Source organism: Haemaphysalis longicornis, unplaced genomic scaffold, assembly GCF_048455015.1.
Source record: "Haemaphysalis longicornis isolate Haplotype H1 unplaced genomic scaffold, Haemaphysalis longicornis Haplotype H1 scaffold_7, whole genome shotgun sequence".
Lineage (NCBI taxonomy): Eukaryota > Metazoa > Arthropoda > Arachnida > Ixodida > Ixodidae > Haemaphysalis > Haemaphysalis longicornis.
In genome coordinates, this window is record NW_027526422.1 from 42,099,286 (window position 1) to 42,115,886 (window position 16,601).

At 46.6% G+C, this 16,601-nt stretch overlaps 1 protein-coding gene across 1 annotated transcript; it reads right to left on the reverse strand.

Annotated features, from left to right (window-relative positions):
- Positions 1-460: 460 nt before the first annotated feature.
- Positions 461-16,506, reverse strand: Drep2 (DNA fragmentation factor-related protein 2). Its single transcript, XM_077676911.1, has 4 exons — positions 16,284-16,506; positions 15,580-15,673; positions 12,311-12,484; positions 461-9,403 (listed from the first exon to the last, which is right to left on the reverse strand). Exons 1-4 carry the CDS (start codon positions 16,293-16,295, stop codon positions 8,463-8,465), a joined length of 1,221 nt encoding a protein of 406 aa, XP_077533037.1. The 5' UTR covers positions 16,296-16,506; the 3' UTR covers positions 461-8,462.
- Positions 16,507-16,601: the final 95 nt, after the last annotated feature.

Consider the following 16,601-nt stretch of genomic DNA (forward strand, 5'->3'; position numbering starts at 1 on the left):
AATTTGAGCAGATTTTTACCATACCTTGTGCTTTCCTGCATTTACGATAAACATTAGTGTTCCTAAGCCATGTTTCAAGTTTGTGCGAGGCCTTTTCCCAAGACTGAAAAAACACATTAATTTCAGCATAGTTGGAATGGCTACAAATGTGAATACCTCATGAAGTTAGACACAGTTCCGAGCTCACAATAATTGTGTTAAAGATGCAGAAAAGTACTAGCCTCTTATTTTCCAAGCACCACCTGTTGTATCCATTGGCCACGCGTGTGCGTGTGTGTTCAGGTAAAACAAGCACGAAGCCGCAGACACACTTTTAGTAACACAACTCTATTTACTTTTATTAGATTATCTCATATATAACCTCAACCCTGCACCCCTTCCAGAGGAGTGCACCAACCAGCAGCAACAAAACACACCCAAAATGGTGGGGTGCCCAAACAGGCTTTGACACACTGCACACGCCGACACTTCCCTCTGTCCACAGTCACGGACCACGCAAGTACACTCGCTCACTGCTCCACGCAAAAGCCCCACACCCCCCCCCTTACACCGGCAGTTGCCCAGTGGGGGAGAACGGGGAACGTTTCTTCCAAAAAGGAAAAGAAAACGGGGAAAAAAGGACTACTTTGCCACTCTCCCGATCGTGGTTCCACCCCGAACCGATTTCTCCAAAAGCCGGTCGACACACCGGAGAGCCCTTGCAACAGCAGCAATCCCATAACAAGTGGCAGTGATTCCCTTTCCAGAAAGGGAGAACACACACGCGCAATTACGTTGCAGAAACAAAGGTAACACCCAAACATGCTCGTCAAAAAACAAAGCGACGACAACAAAAAGAGACGTCGTGACGTACACTGCCGTTACTAGTTGGCTTTGCGACGACACCGACAACACGCACAAATCGCAGAAAACAAAAGCGCCACTGGAGACCGCTGCCTCATTGCGGTGGGTGGGCGAGGTCGCAGCACTCCATGCAAACCGCGGCACTTCCAAACGCTCCCCTCCGCCTCCGGCCCCACCCACCGCCAGGCGGGAAAAACGCAAACGCTCGACAGCAATTTGGCACACGACACTGAAACAGTGTTCCTGAAAATGAGCAACTCCCAACATTGCCCGGGCAGCCGGCCCCGCAGGTTGTGCGGGGCAGCTGAGAAGAGCGTAGTATAAAAAACGACCAGCATCACTGGGAGAGAGAGGAGGTGGGGACCGTCACAAGTGTGTTAAATGCATCGTGACGGAGAGAAGGAGAGGGGAGAAGAGGAGCCCGTTTCTCAGTCGCCCCTCGGCAGACACTTTTCCTGCTCCAAGTTGAAACAGCACGCGCGCGCGCACACACACACCACCAACTCTGCGGTGCCTAGAGCTGCAAAAAACAGCATAGTAGCAGCATTTGAAAAACAAGTCCGGCAACAAGGGACAGTGCATGGTTTCCTGTGCATATTCCGTAGTTGGCAGCGTGTATAGCTTGTAAACTGCGTTGCACCGAGTGCGAAACAAAGGTTTCCCTGACACCGAGACGACAGTAAAGACAACAAGCCCATCTCTTTCGCCAACAAACAACCGTGGCGTCATTCTCGTACATAGTTTTGCCATACTTGAGAGTGATGTTTGGTCAAAAAGTGCCCTGCAGGCCTTGGGAAAGAGCGCTGAACCAGTGAGGTTACGCGCAACCTGCTGACCATCCTGGCCTAAGCTCTTTGTAGTTAAGAGCGGTTTTGTAAGGCCTCTGCCCAAATTTATGCCACTCCGCTTAGTCAAGAATATCGTAGCAAAACAGAACAGCTAAAGCTGGAAAAACACAAAGAAGACCTAGGTTCGAAGCAGCTGTGCTCATTGCATTGATTAGAATGCCTGTACGTTCAGGAAACTAGAACACCAACTCCAGTAGGTTGTATTGCTCTAAAGTGAACAGATATATATATATGCCATTTAGCAGATGTTCTTCTCACTAAACTGTGGATGTCTCCAGTTTAAAAAGAGGCCCTCTCAGTGCCAAATAAAGCATGAAAACATGCATGCACATACACCTAAACTAAATGTAAAAGAAGCATAGGTCATGTGGTGTGATCAGTTTTATGATGAGACTTTGGCGCAAGTGTTTCGTTCGACCTCAAGTGTAGCCCCACTAACCTCTATGAACAGGGTATCAAAACAAAACGCTGGTCACAAATTGTGCCTAAATACGAACACTGCCTGTGCCATCAGGCAGACACAGGTTTATCGCAAAACAATTGTGAGATCTGCTTTCGAAGTATCAGTAAAGCTACACGTGGCTTCAATGCGGCCTGCAGTGCTTAAAATTTGTTGTCATTCAGAAACTAAGGCCCCCTAAAAAATGATCAAGCTGTGAATTGGGCAAAACTACAGCACAAACGAGTGCTTTGTCAGCAGCAGAAGGAATCCCAGTGGTTTTCTGTTCATGACAAGTGGTTTGAACCCACTCAATATCATCAAATTCAACAGCAGTTGTTAATACGTGGAGCATCTCAGCTTGCATTACAAGCTTGGGGGCCTGGGAATTTACTCCTCGGAGTTAACTTCCACTGCAAGAAAACTTCCAAACAGGGTCCCAAGACAATTTTGACTAATCACATTCCTTCTGTATCACGTAACTGCAGGTATAAAGCAGTGAAACCCAGCTCGATGATGAGGACTTTTTAAGAACAGATTGTTTCTTCTCGAGACACTTCCCGTGAACCCTGTACCATGATTTTCAGTGCCCCAGAAATTTCTCTCAGGAGGTTTCGTAGTGAAAAACCAACCCACACCAGGTTAACCAAAGAGAAGTTGTCAGTGACAGGTTCGGCAACAATTCTCAAAACAAGCAGCACCTGGTCAGGCGCTAAGTACAAAAAATCTCTAACAACAAACAAGCTGAGATCACGCAACCAGCTGCAACATGAGGTCTTCAACACAAAGAGTTATGTTCCCTTCCAAAAACGAAACTGGCTATGCACACGATACAGAAAAATGAACAGCAGCCACACACAGGCGGAAACGTTATTCAGGTACTCACTGTGGGCCACCGTTGTGTTTTCTCAGCAGCTCACACACAAGGATGAGAGTAAATATATGCCACCAAAGAATGAGGCACTAACAAAGAGCAACAAACTGGCACATCATATGTATAAAAAAAGAAGAAACTTAAATGCAACATGACAATACTGCTCCAAATGCTTCACCATTACCCCAAAACACATGAAACAAAACGCCAACCCCACGAATGCTTGGCAGTTATCGTGACGCAAATATTCACCACGAAAAGCCTGAATTTAACAAGGGCCCTTGTGCAAGGACATACCGTATTTGCACGATTCTAACATGGCCCCGATTGTAAAGCGCGGGTAGGTTTACATAGGAAAATTTGAAAAAAATTACTTCACGCTGATTCTACTGCGCACATTTACAATTGGATTTTCGGAGGAGTTCGTGTCCATGCCAATGCTGCTGGCCACTTTGAAGTCGATTTCGTTTTTGAGCCTGATTGTAATGCGCACACAAATATGAAGGCTCATTTTAGCAAAAAAAAAAAACTCCCGGGCCATCTCCCCTAACGTGAAACCTGTTGAGGGGAAAGGCATGCAGTGCATAAGTGTATTCCTGGCACCTTAGCCTTTTTGCCAACGGGGATGAAACTGTTGGGGGTAGAGGTTTACAGTTTTGCTGTAAAGGTCTCTTGTCTTTGAAGCACAAAGCTCTCTAGCGCGAGGCGTAAACAAGTGTCCCGGTATTTTTTTTTCGTACGCAATACATTCTAGTGCGAGGCATAAACGATTTTCCTGGTGTTTTAGTACCACGACTACATTAGACAACGCTTACGACGATATGAGACGTCGACAGCCCTTTGCCCCTAAAAGGGTGCACATTAGAATTGTGCAAATACGGTGCGCAGTAGAGAGGGGAAGGGGTGGGGTTGTACCCTACCTCTGCTATGAGCACAATGGAGCATTAACGTGGCAGCTAATTGCACGATCTTATTCCTTCACAAGGCAATGAATGTTTGTCAATTATGCTATGCTGGAAGCACTACAGGGGTGCTTGGTTACAATTGCAACATCTGTGTTCATGTTTTCGATACAAACAGGCAGTGGAAATAAGCGTGACGGTATCATGCCCCTCAGATTGTTGAGGAGGCGAAAGCTAGCCATCAAGGCCTTCCCCCAAACGTCACTCCAAGTACGTCCTTTGAAGAACTTCAACTCTTCCGTATACCAAATGCTCGTGCAATGCTTCCAGCACTGCATAGCCATATTACTCGCAGGAATGCAAAGACTGCAAGAAAATTATTCGGTACTTCAAAAAACCCCTCAATCTTTGTCGCAGAGTAGCCTAAAGAAATAAAAACTATCCACAGGCATCAAAGAGAGAAGTTGGCATGGACCCGTCAAACCTCAAAAAGTCAAATTGCACGTCAGGTATGCCCACAGCTAAAACGTACAAGTGTGAGGAATTAAACAAGTGGCGTGGCTGTGCAAACATTAACAACACGTGTCAAATTTAATAGTGTAACAATGCCAACACGTGTAACTGGGTCGTTCAGTCTGCAGAGCAACAAGACGTCATTTGGCACGTGAAGCCACTGCTTCATAAGTGTGTACGAGCTTTTTAAAGCTGCTAGAACAATCGCAATACCTGTACAGAAGCTAAAACAATTGAAATAAGTTCTCTAAAGCTACTTATATACTGTTGCATATTACAGGGCAGTGTCTGAAATCAACCACCTCTAAACTTCTCGCAGGTGTCGCACATAACGAATGCTCAAGAAATGCAATGGTGCTTCAAAAAATTCTCGAAGCTTTATATAATCGCTCCATGAGTGCAATAAGCCATATCACATAATAGGCCATTAATAGCAATAGAACCATTATTTACCCTATAAGATAAGGTGTGACAATGTTTTCCCTGCTTTGCAGGTATAAGAGAAATGAATAATTAAAATGCAAACTTTCGAGCGAGATACAACAATAAAAGCAATAAAGCTTTCAATTCCTATACAGTAGCCGACCGATTTTTCGAACCTGGAGGCGAACGAAAAATAGTCCGAATAAGAGAGCAGTCCGAAAAACCCGCAAGTCATTACTCCTATGGGACAACTGGCAGTTCCTCAGGAAAGTCCGGAATATCCAGCAAGTCCGAATTTTTGGAGGCCAAAAAAAAAACGGCCGGCTACTATATTGCATTCTGGGAGTGGCAATGATACTAATAAATAGCTGACAGAGAAGTTCCGAACAAAAGATTAACCGAAAACACCCAAAGTGAAAGCCACTGGCAACAATTTTTGAGTTCACGCAGTCCTTTCTTGCTCTAAATAAGTGCAGGACAACGCACTGGTGACATTCAATTGCTCGTAACTGTAGCCACCTTATCCTAGTCACAGCAGAAGAAGAGGGCAGGATTTAGCTTAAACGACGTGCTTATTATACTCTTCTTCGTACACGTTAGGCAAACGTGACTTTAGTTTTCTCAAGCGAACAATCCAATGTGTGGCCAAAGCCCCGCAACTGCTTACGAAATGCTCGCTGCAAACAATTCCAAGAAATAAAAAATTCAGGGCCCGCACTTGCTCCTAAAGCCACAAAAATTGCTCCTTTCTGTAAAGCGAGCCCAATTCACATCGCCTGTTGCCTGAGAACGCTTGGGGAGCAAACAGCCAAAGGCCAACCTGGGTACGAATAACCATGATAGTACTAATGCCCCTTTTTTCTTTTTTACCCTACGCTTTGAAAACATTGCATTTGAGACTCGGGCAAGTACAAAGAACAAGTGACGAAATGTAAAATCTACAGCAGCAAAATAGGAAACACAGCTCGGTTCATCGGCTCGCACGTGCGAACAACACTGAGGCCTCGTGCCTTCTTGCCGGCGGGTACCCACATATCACTCGCAGCTCTCCAACTCTGCCACCCTGGCACACAGCAATGGATCAAAGGAGGCCGCCCGAACCCCCCCCTCCGACGGAAGACCTAAAGAATACTTGAAAAACGCCAAGTCTGCTGCCTCCCCACTAGCAGTCTGCATATTAGGCGGAAAAAGGGATTCGGGGGAAAATGGGGGAGTCCCGGGATACATTCAGGTTTGTAGCATAAGGAAACAGTTACTTCCCACAGTGCATGTATAGTATATGTACATGTATAACTTGTAGATTTGTTAGATATCAGTTATATAATATATATATTTTTGTTTGTCTCCTATGTACATTACAAAACTATGGCAATAATTACTTAGCAGTTTTTTTTTTCCTTGTTATTCTCAACGGCAGTTTCAACAATGGGATGCTGAAAGTAGCTCGTAAAGTGGGGAGTGGGCTTACTTCTTCTCGCGGAAGCTAAGTGGGTGGGTAAAGAGGTCGAGAAGACGGGGCAGCAGCAGACACTAGACACAGCTACGCTACGCACGACTCTTGCCTGTCTCTGTTCTCCGCGACGGGAGATGCAGGGCTCGGGGAAAGGGCGGGGGGTCTAGGGTGCTGCCGTCTATGAGCACATTGAAAAAGCTCGCAACCTTACGCGAGCAGGATTGAGAATGCCCCCGTTTGAGTGGCCCGCTTACCAATAGCGCTTCATATCCTACGCAGAGAAAAAGAAAAAAAAAAAAAAAAAAGGAGAGAGAGAGAGATAGAGACAACCCTACAATCCTCTTTGCAAACCGCTACAGCCTGCCTTATTGTGACCATGACATCGGGCAACAGAACTTTGGTGAACAACGTCGCCAATTCCAGCGCTGCTGGGAAGCAGAATCGCGAGGCGACGAAAAGAGAAACAAATTTGCTCGATGATTTGATTCTTGCGAAAAGTTGGAGCCAGCAAGTGAGTACGTCTGTGCGTGTGTGCATGCACATTTTGCGCATCTCCCCACCACCAACGACTTGAGCACTGACACTTTGGTCAACACACATGTGACAGGTAGAAACACATCACGAAAAGAGATGATGTGTGGCAAACAAAACGAGGTAAAAAAGAAAGAACAGAAAGAAAGATGTCAAGCTGCTGCAATAATGACAAAACGCCTTACCCTGCTAGATCACAGTAAAAAAAGCGAGCAACTATACAGAGCCTGAGAGACGTGCAAGAAAAGGGACAACCCGCTTTGGGCTGGTGTCTTCGCAGAGAGAGGTCAACGACACGATGCGTCAAAACTAAGCTTCAAAACAGCGACGGCCAAGAACAGACAGGCAAACACGAACCCAGAGGCCCTTGCGACGGACCTCCAAGAATTGTAAAATGTTTGTTTGTTAACAGTGAAAATGTTGTACTGTCCAAAAGGTGATGTTCACCGATCTGTTTTTTTTTTCTCTTTACCCCCACGCCATCGTATACACGCACATATATACAAACACGCACACACACGTATATACAGTTAATTCATGCATTGAAAAGTGCTAGCCACCTCCGTGGCGTCAGCCTGCCCTCGAGGGCAACAGTAAAAAAAGGGAATCAAGGATAGACGGCCAAAGGATAACCCACACGGTGAATTGGGACACGTCACGGCTGGGCGGTGCGCACAGAAGTGAAGAACCGAAAAACCACCGCCGATGTGGTGACTGAGACAAGCCGACGGGATAGAAGCAACGCCTGGCGTCGGTCCGTCGAGTGACGGTGGCAGTGAGTTAGTCCCAGTCAGCACAAAGTGCCGGTCATACTCAAAAACAGGTCTCAGGGGGTGGAGACGGTGAACGACGCAGTGAGTGGAGCGGTCGGGCGACAACGTCACTAAGGGGGAGACCGGTGGAGCAATCATGCTTTGAGAAAAAGACGCCGCCCGAGCAGCGGAGATTGCGGAAAGAGTCTTGAGCAGGGGAGTGCAAGGCCAGGTTCCTAAAACAACGAGCCCACTGAGGCGGGGTAAGGGTTCGAGTAGTTCGTGCACAGTCTCTCGGGGGTTGGGAAGCCGGTCGGCTGCCGGCAACAAGACGAGGCAAACTCACACTGTAGGGCTGATATTAGCACCAAGCAGGGAGAAGAGAACAGAGGAACATCGCCCGAGGCCAATGTGAGCCACGCAACAGTAAACAACACAATGGGCTTCCTCACCAATATTCAAAATGGCACCAGCACATGCTCGGTGTGATACGTTTGGCACGAACTAGCTAAAGCAAGAAAAGAAAAAGCCAGAAAAAATGAAAAAAGCAGTTTGTCAAGGACTAAAGTTGATCGGAGACAAGACGAAGTCTTTTGAACCCAGAATGGCGGCACCGGGGAGATTCTAAACACAGGTGGCGGTTGCTATTATGATGCGTGCCGTTTGTTGCGCTTGCAGTACCCAACAGGGGGGCTACGCTGTGAGCTGCTGAAGACCCGTAAGTGTGCCTTGATGTCAGCCGGCAGTCCCCGAGGGAGGCAGTGGCTTCAGCAGCGCCCTCGCCCTAAAAGTGGCAGTGGCAGAAATCTTTGGCACGCGGCCCCTACACGAGCCGGGAGGGAGGGAAGAGTACCCCGGGAATGTGGTGGCGCCGACGCCTCTTATCAAAAGTACCCCGGGTGTTCCATAATGCCATAGTACTGTCCGTTGTAGATGACTCCGATTTCCCTGAGCACCTCGCCGCGCAGCGTGGCCTTGATAGTCCAGTTGTGAATGTCAGCACTCTCGCGCTCACGCTCTAGCCGGTCCACGTCGACAATGCGAGAACCCAGCCTCTCGAGGATGACGCCGATGTCCCGAATGCTGAGGTGCCGGTCCTGCTCCAGCGACAGCTGGTCCACCAGCAGCAGGTAGCGCTCCGTCAGCTGCTCTTCCTCGCAGGCCGTGTTCTCCGTGTCCGACTCCGAGTCTTCGATGGCTGGGATGCGCGCCTCTTCTGTCACCTCCAGGAAGCGCACGTGCTGCCCTTTGCCCGACGACGTTGGCTGGGCCTGCGACTGCATCATCCGCTGCATGCCCGAGCTGCCCGGGAAGGGGCCCCCGCGCGGCGGGAATTCCTGGATGGGCGACGTTGCCACTGACTTGTTCACCTGGATCTGGTGCGAGCCGTGCAGTGCGGCGCAGTGGAAGTCGCACTCGGCGTGGTTGTGGTCGGGGCTGCCCGTTCCATTGTTGCCGCTCGACGAAGGGGCGGCGCCGGTCGCCGACTCGCGCGACCCCGTCCTCGGCGGCAGCGTGCGGGACTCGGGCCGGGGCCCGAGGCCTTCCAGGGTGAGCCGCGTGCGCGGAACAGCGCCGGCGGCGCCTGCGGATCCGTCTGCGGCTCCGGCAGCGGCTTGCGCCTCGTGGGAAGAGACTTCGACGCGGAGAACCCCGCCGGGCTCGGAGCCGGGTCCGCGGCGCCCCTGGCACTTTTCGTGCTGATCCCAGTGGAGCACGACGGTGACACGCCCCTTGTTGTCCATGATCTTCCAGGAAGGCTGCAGGTCCATCAGTTCCAGACTGGCAATGGCATCGCACACGATGCGCGGTATTGCTGTGATGGCTGGGGGGACAGGGGGTCGGCAGAAGGGGCAAGGGAGTCTTAGAATCTCCGTTCACACACTGCGGGAATCTGAGATGCTACCACCGCACTGGCCTGCAAGAGCACACTGCCGATGCCTCTACTCTGTACTAGTGCAGTGGCAGCCCTGAGTGCCACATACCAGAGCCAGGCATGCGTGAGATGATACGTGATGTGGGGGTCTCTGCTTACCAACATTACCAATAAGTGGGTAGCATTGCAATGAATTTAATTGGAAGCAACAAGTCTTTATCCAGTGCACTTTTATGGGAGCCTGTCATTGTACTTTACCAGCTAGCTTCCAAGAGAATGCAGAACGTGTGGAATGTCGGGGCGAAAACAATGGGATCTTATTGTGAAACTAGACCTTGTAAATGTTTAACATTCCTAACCGCTTCATTAGAATTACCTGGCACAGCGAGTTTTTGATGAGCGGGATCATCTCTGTGTTTATGTCCAACTTAGTCTGGCTTTGCAAAATACACTCCTGTATACGCTTCCTTGTTTCACGTCCGCTATTCAAATTGGCCAATTAGGCGGAACAAACAGTAGCGGCCTTTTTTGATGACATCTCTCTGCTAAAAAAAGAAAAAGAAGGGGAAGTGATTGCCTTTACAGCCTTGCAAAGTAACTCCTTTTGACACTAGTCATACGGCAATGACTAGCCCATTTCTTTGCTCATTTGCAGAGCAAACCATTCTGGGCCCTACCAATCAATAGCTAAAGCAGATAACAGCTGAGGAAGAAAAGCGACGCTAGTCACCAACTGCGATACAGTGGACTGAGCTGTGCCTAAATTCATCTGTGCCTGCTGTTGTCCAGCTGCATGCCTGACATTTTTTTGAAACGTGTATGTGTGTGTGCTTGTACGCGTATGTTGAACAGAAACACAAAAAAGGGAAAGCAGAAATGTAAGCAGACATTTATTTTCAAAACAAAACAAGAACAGGATAAAACAGAATATAACAAAGGAACGAAATCGGGGTACACAAGTTGTGTCAGTATATAAAAAAGAAAAGAACAAAAAATGTTTGCAAAGACGTCAACCAAATATCTAACACAACACAGTGTACAATCAAAACAAAACAACCATTCAAAGCATGTATGGATGCATGGGTGCAGTTTTACCTAGGTTAATTTCAAGACAAGTATAAACAAGCTTATACACAGTGCAATGGCACACTTAACTGCTTAAAAGCGCGTCGTCCTGTGTATTTCTCTTCTTAGTCAACGTCTTTCCGCGCCAATTTTCAAGATGAACCGCTCTTCTATCTCGTTTTTCATTCATTCATTGTATGCTTCACTAATATCAATACAGTTCACCTCAAGATCTCAAATACAAGGCTTGAACCATAGGCTACGTAAACTGCGTATGAGTGCAAAAACTTGAAGAAACTAAAAGGTACTGCATAACACTGAAAAACAAAGTATTGAAACTCAAAGAACCGCTATTGAAAGTGTGAAGAACAAAAGCACTGGAAAAACGCTGATGGTGCCACAGTTTTCCGCATCGTGCTGTCTTAGACAGATTTAAGCTCATCATTTCCTACCAGGGCAGACTAACATCACTAACGGTCATTCAGAGCCCGATATATTTGCAAGATGCAACATTTAAATTTACCTAACTAAAAATCAAAAGCTACTGACACTTTTGCTGCAATTTTTTGCATCGCCAAGATCAGGCCGAGTATGAAAACCTTTCTCCATTAATGACCAGCAGTTGCGCAGCAGTCATGTTTGCGCAATCAGCAATGTTTTCCAGCAGGTAGACAGTGAGCAAATAAACGAGTGACAATAAAGAACTGTTTGTGAAACAAAAACGGGCTGTTGATTGTTGTGTTTTGGCCATTTTCACTCGATAAAAATCAGGCAAAGTGGTAATACCATCCCAACATGATTTTGAGGCTTTTTCAATCAGTATGATAACTGCTATTAATTGCAAAACAAAACTCCCAATGCTTTTAACGCCCAACAAAAAGACTGCAGTATACAGGAATGACAGTTACATTCCAGCACACATGAGAATCATAATTGCTACTATATAGTTTTCTGAAGGACAAGAGAAGCAAAATCTGGGGCCATTATATGACCTAACACCAAACTGTCATTGCAATAGCACGTCAACTCTTGCAAACCTCAAAATTGCTTGACGATGATGGTTGCATTAAGCTGAGCTCTGTACACTTTCAGCGGGGTCGAATATAGAATCCCATATTGCTGACAGAAGATTAACAATATGGTAACTAGTAAGGTTGCTGACAACAAATGCCCAAAGCAGAACTGTCAAACTAGATAAAATCAGCTACTTTTGTTATTTGCTAGGGCTGCATCTAAACAAAATACTGCGTCTACAAAGCTGAACTGGAACTACAATAATGGTTTCTAAGTTTAACAAAACTGCTCATTTGCAACAGCAGGCAACAGAGTCAAGCACAAACAGCTATTTGTGCCAAGATCGATCAGAAAGCTTAACCAAACATTTGTATACTGCAAACTTAACTTTGCTAGTAAACACTGCAGTAACTCAACTGAAGCAGACAAGTGTTCGTTTTTTTTTTTTTGACCCCCGAAAAATAGTCTATCTTTATGCACCCCAGACATTAAAATTAAACTAAGTGTAATTAACTTATAATGTACACAAAAGTGAACACACAAGTACCCCAGCTATACTAGTTAAAAGTGGACTAACAAACAGCTATTTGCACCACGACCGATCAGAAAGCTTCACCAAACATTTAATGACCCTCGAAAGATAGTCTATCTTTGTTCACCCTAGACATTAAAATAAAGCTAAAAGTAATTAACTTACAATGTACACATAAGTGAACACACAAGTACCCTAGCTATACTTGTTGAAAGTGGACCAGCCTTCAAGAAGGTGGAGCTCACCTGCCCGCAGGGCTTCGACTCCTGGTGGTAGCCATTTTTCGTTGGGTTGGAGCATTAGGAACACCGTGTCCCTCTCAGCTCGCTGGAAATAATTTTCATCTTCCACTTCGGTGCCATCTGTTTCGAGCACGATCTTCAAGTCAAAGGGGTTGTTGTATCCTAATTTGGCCGCTCCTGGGCAGTGACGAAAAAGGAGAGCAACAGGCGACCACGCAACATCAGAAAACGCACAAGGCAGGCACGTGAAAGAAGAATAACGGCTGTGGTCAATCTTTAAATTAGCTCGGACAATTCACAAGACGAGTAACCCGCTGAAATGTGCCGACGTAAGCAGTGCACAAGAGTTCTTTCCAAATGCCAGCCTCTGTGGAAAAGTTCCTATCGTGGAGCAACAAAGCACATTTCCCCAACCGTAAGGTTTTGAGCAGTTCTCCACGCCCCGAGTTTATAATCCCCCATTTTGAGGTTTCGGGAGAAAATCAAAGATGAAAACTATGGGCAGAAAGCTGGCCCTTCATCGTACCTTCCCTGTGTAGAGAACCACAGCTAATCGGCTATAAAGCCTGGTTTCTTACGAACAACCGAAAAATTGGTACAGTGGACAAGAGCAAAACATGGAAAACCCATTGATTGATTGATTGCAGGGTCTAACACAGTGACACAATGAAGGCAATGAGGCACGCCACAGGGGAGGGCTGCAGATTAATTTTGACCCCCTGGGGTACTTTAACGTGCGCTGAAATCTCGTACACACGGGTGTTTTTGCTTTTCGCCTCCATTAGAAAAGTGGCCGCCGCGACCGGGAATCGAACCTGCATCCTCGTGCTCAGCAGCACAACGCCTTAGCCACTGAGCCACCGCGGCGGGTACGGAAAACCCATGAAGATGCAAAATGGTAGGGTAGGGCCTTTCATTCTGGAAGATATTTCATGACAGAAGCAAGGCAGCTTAGGTACTTCTAAATTGAAATTTGGCGTTTTTACATGCTGAAGCCAGACTTCGGCAATGAGGAACACTGTGGTAAAAGGTTGCAAAATAATTAGCTCAAGGTAGAGTTTTTTTAATGTGAGGTTCAACTTCATTATTCAAAGGCTCTTTATGGTGTAAGAATCAAGGCTACTTCCATCGGAAAGCTGCGCATTTGTGCAAAAGTAACCCACTGTGCTCCTTACAGATACATGTGCCCTAGCCTTTTCATATTACTGTAAAAGACTGCATATATTGCCCCTAAACCCAGTGTTCCCAGCATTGCACTTATGTACAGTAATGAAGCTGACTTTACAGGAGCCTTGTGTATAGCAATGATATGGTATTTGTAAAGTTGGTTTTCCCACAGAGCTTTCATGTATTGCGGTGAAGTTTGCTATTCAGAAAAAAAAAAAAGAAAAGACACTAGGTTAAAAATCGCTGTCAAAGACAGGCGAGATAAAAGGAGTGCATGGGCCACGTAGGACAGCCTCAAAGAACTCTGGCAGGCATGACAGAAGTGGCCAGAATGCTAACCCACCATCACAGAAATCCCCATAGGAGTTTCCCCAATATTTTTTTGTACTTAAACTTCAACCCCTCAACTCCTATAAAAAATACAGACTCAGTCACACCTCAGCTTATTTAAAGGTGAGAACTGAACCACTGATCCTGTGCACAGGTTGGGCACTTACTTTATCCCAGACTCAAGCAGAGCCAAAGTAGGGGTTGGTATGTCTGAAAGATGGTGCTAGGGCTGATATTTGGACAAGTTAGTACAGTACGGTACGACAACCCACGCGCGGTGGCTCAGTGGCTAAGGCGTTGCGCTGCTGAGCATGAGGTTGCGGGTTGGACTCCCGGCCGCGGCGGCGGCCGCTTTTCTGATGGAGGCGAAAAGCAAGAACGTCCGTGTCTACGAGATTTCGGCGCTTGTTAAAGATCCCCAGGTGGTCAAAATGAATCCGGAGCCCTCCACTACGGCGCGCCTCATCGCCTGCGTTGCGTCGGCGCGTTCAACCCTACAATCAAATCAAAGTACAGTACGACAAACTATTAATTGAGCCAAGACAGGCCACAAGAAAGAAAAAAGGCCAAAACACACTGCCATTAGGCGAAAGATGGCCACACTGTTGACATGGGTACGGTCGTTGCCACTGTAACATTACCAGGATTAATTTTCAAAATTTCTATACCCACTCACGCTGTAGTTAGGCTATGAGGTGCTCAAATGACGGAGGCTCATTTCGACCGCCGAGGGATCTTTGATGTGTATTGAAATCTTAACATACGGGCATTTTTCTTAGTCTTCAATGCTTAATCAGAAAAACAGCTGCTGCAGCTTGGAATCGTGCTGGATGTCAGGAGTAAAGTGCCTTAACCACCAAGCCATCATGGCAAGTCTATCATGTATTTGGAATTGATTACAGGATGTAATATGTAATACCTTAAGTGTTTTACAGCTACTAAAAATTATTTTCTCTCTCTCTTTTTTTAGCTCTTGATGGTCAGTGCAGAAAACTATGAACATGAAGTCAGAAATGGACAGTATCATTTAAATTAATCGGAACCAGACATGTGTTTAAAATAACCACATACTATGTGGGTAAGTATGATCAATGAATGGAAAAATGCTCGCAGAAAAAAGCCTAACAAATTTGCTTGGTCTCAGACACAAGCTCAACACATATTTATATTCCTTCTGTGCAAGAGCTCACCGGGGTAAATTTTGCAATATCTTTCTTTCCTATACAGGGTGTTTTGTAAATTTCGATAAAGAATACGTCACGCAAATTCCTCGCAGACGCAATGGTTTGAAACTAAAGGAATTTGTCAAATTAATACTCTTCACAAATGGTGTCAAAAGCGCATACCCGTGTGCTGTGTGGGCACATGCCTAGCTCTATGAAAAATTGTGTTAACTTTTTGTCCGGTGAGCTTTTTAACTAAAAGCATCAGGACCAGCAACTAAAACAGTCGCAGCACCAGTTTCAAATCCATAGTCTATTATAACGCTCGCACAACACATGCGTAGCTTGCCAAACATTGGGCTGGATACTAAACCATAATAAACAATGCACATTCACACCTGGAATATATAAATATACTATTTTCACCACAAAAAATGCAAAAGAAAACTTCCATGCACAAACACACAATGAAAACGGTTCACTGAACCCTGCGACGTGAAGGTTAGTAAACAAAACACCCAACACTAGCTGTGGAAGGGTCTATTCAATGCCCGGGTGCCCAGACCGAATGCAAAAAAGCCAAAACGCAGGTTCACGGTTCTGCAAACTGACCTTTCGTTCGAAGTTCATCCAGAGACGACGCAACAACACACTTCCTCGTTTGTCTGTCACAGCTCCAGACTTTGTGCGGTTTGCCTGCCAAATCCTGCAACCGACCGTACAAAACGACAGGGCGTCATTAGAACAAATCAGACGTCACATTCAAAAACTCCAAAAGATTCTAGACGCATTCGATCGCAGTAAGTGATTTTGCAAGCAAGAGATTCGCTAGCAGCAACGTGCGAATACGATCAAGCTACTCGTAGGTCGCTACTATGCGACACGACTGCGACATGGATGTGTGATGCTCCGTTGCGCGGATGTTTCGGATCTTTCCGATGCGATTGTTCGCGTGATTTTTCCTTCCGATTAACAGGCTGTTACGATCAAAGCAAAGAAATGTACACGGTCAAAAATTTCCGCCCACCCAGCGCCGGCGGCAGTGCATCGGTAGCAGAGGTTGGCTCCAAAGGGCAAACTAGGACAACCGGGATCGGGCGGCCCCAGCGTTCATCGACCACTTCCCGTGGCCGATCCCCGCGTCTAGCAAGCTCACCCAGTTGTGGAACACCGCCGTAACGCTCGCTGTTTCCGTTATTTCGACCAAAAACCGCCTGGACGAAGCCTAACGTGGTCCCGTTTGACATCTGTCGCTTGTATGTTATGGGTGCTCCTTGCCCATCGGAGGTCCGTAGTGGGGAACTGGGTCAACTCACCTCTGTAGTCATTATAGTCGACTTGCGCAGCTAATTCCAGCCGCAAAGCCCCGCCTTCCACTGATCCCTCGCCATTTCGCTGCGAATAGAGATGTTCCAGCAAAAAGATGCACAGCCCTTTGACACCATCCGCCTAGCTTGGCTGTCTTATTTGCTTTGTGAATCTGCTGCTGCCGCGTTGTTTTGTTTGTGTTATTACAGTTATGCAGTTTCGTTTTTTGGCGCTAACCTACTCCTGCTGTTACCTGCCAAGAACATACTTTTTTTAAAAAATAAGGCGCAATTAAAAAACAATTTATTATTTGTGAGTTGCTTAGG

What these genes read in the sequence shown, in the direction of transcription:
- Drep2 (XM_077676911.1), bottom strand. An exon ending in GGATGAACTTCGAACGAAAG is followed by an intron (nt 12,485 to 15,579) that starts GTCAGTTTGCAG and finishes GTCACTGCCCAG; the next exon opens with GAGCGGCCAAATTAGGATAC. An exon ending in AGTCGAAGCCCTGCGGGCAG is followed by an intron (nt 9,404 to 12,310) that starts GTGAGCTCCACC and finishes CTGTCCCCCCAG; the next exon opens with CCATCACAGCAATACCGCGC.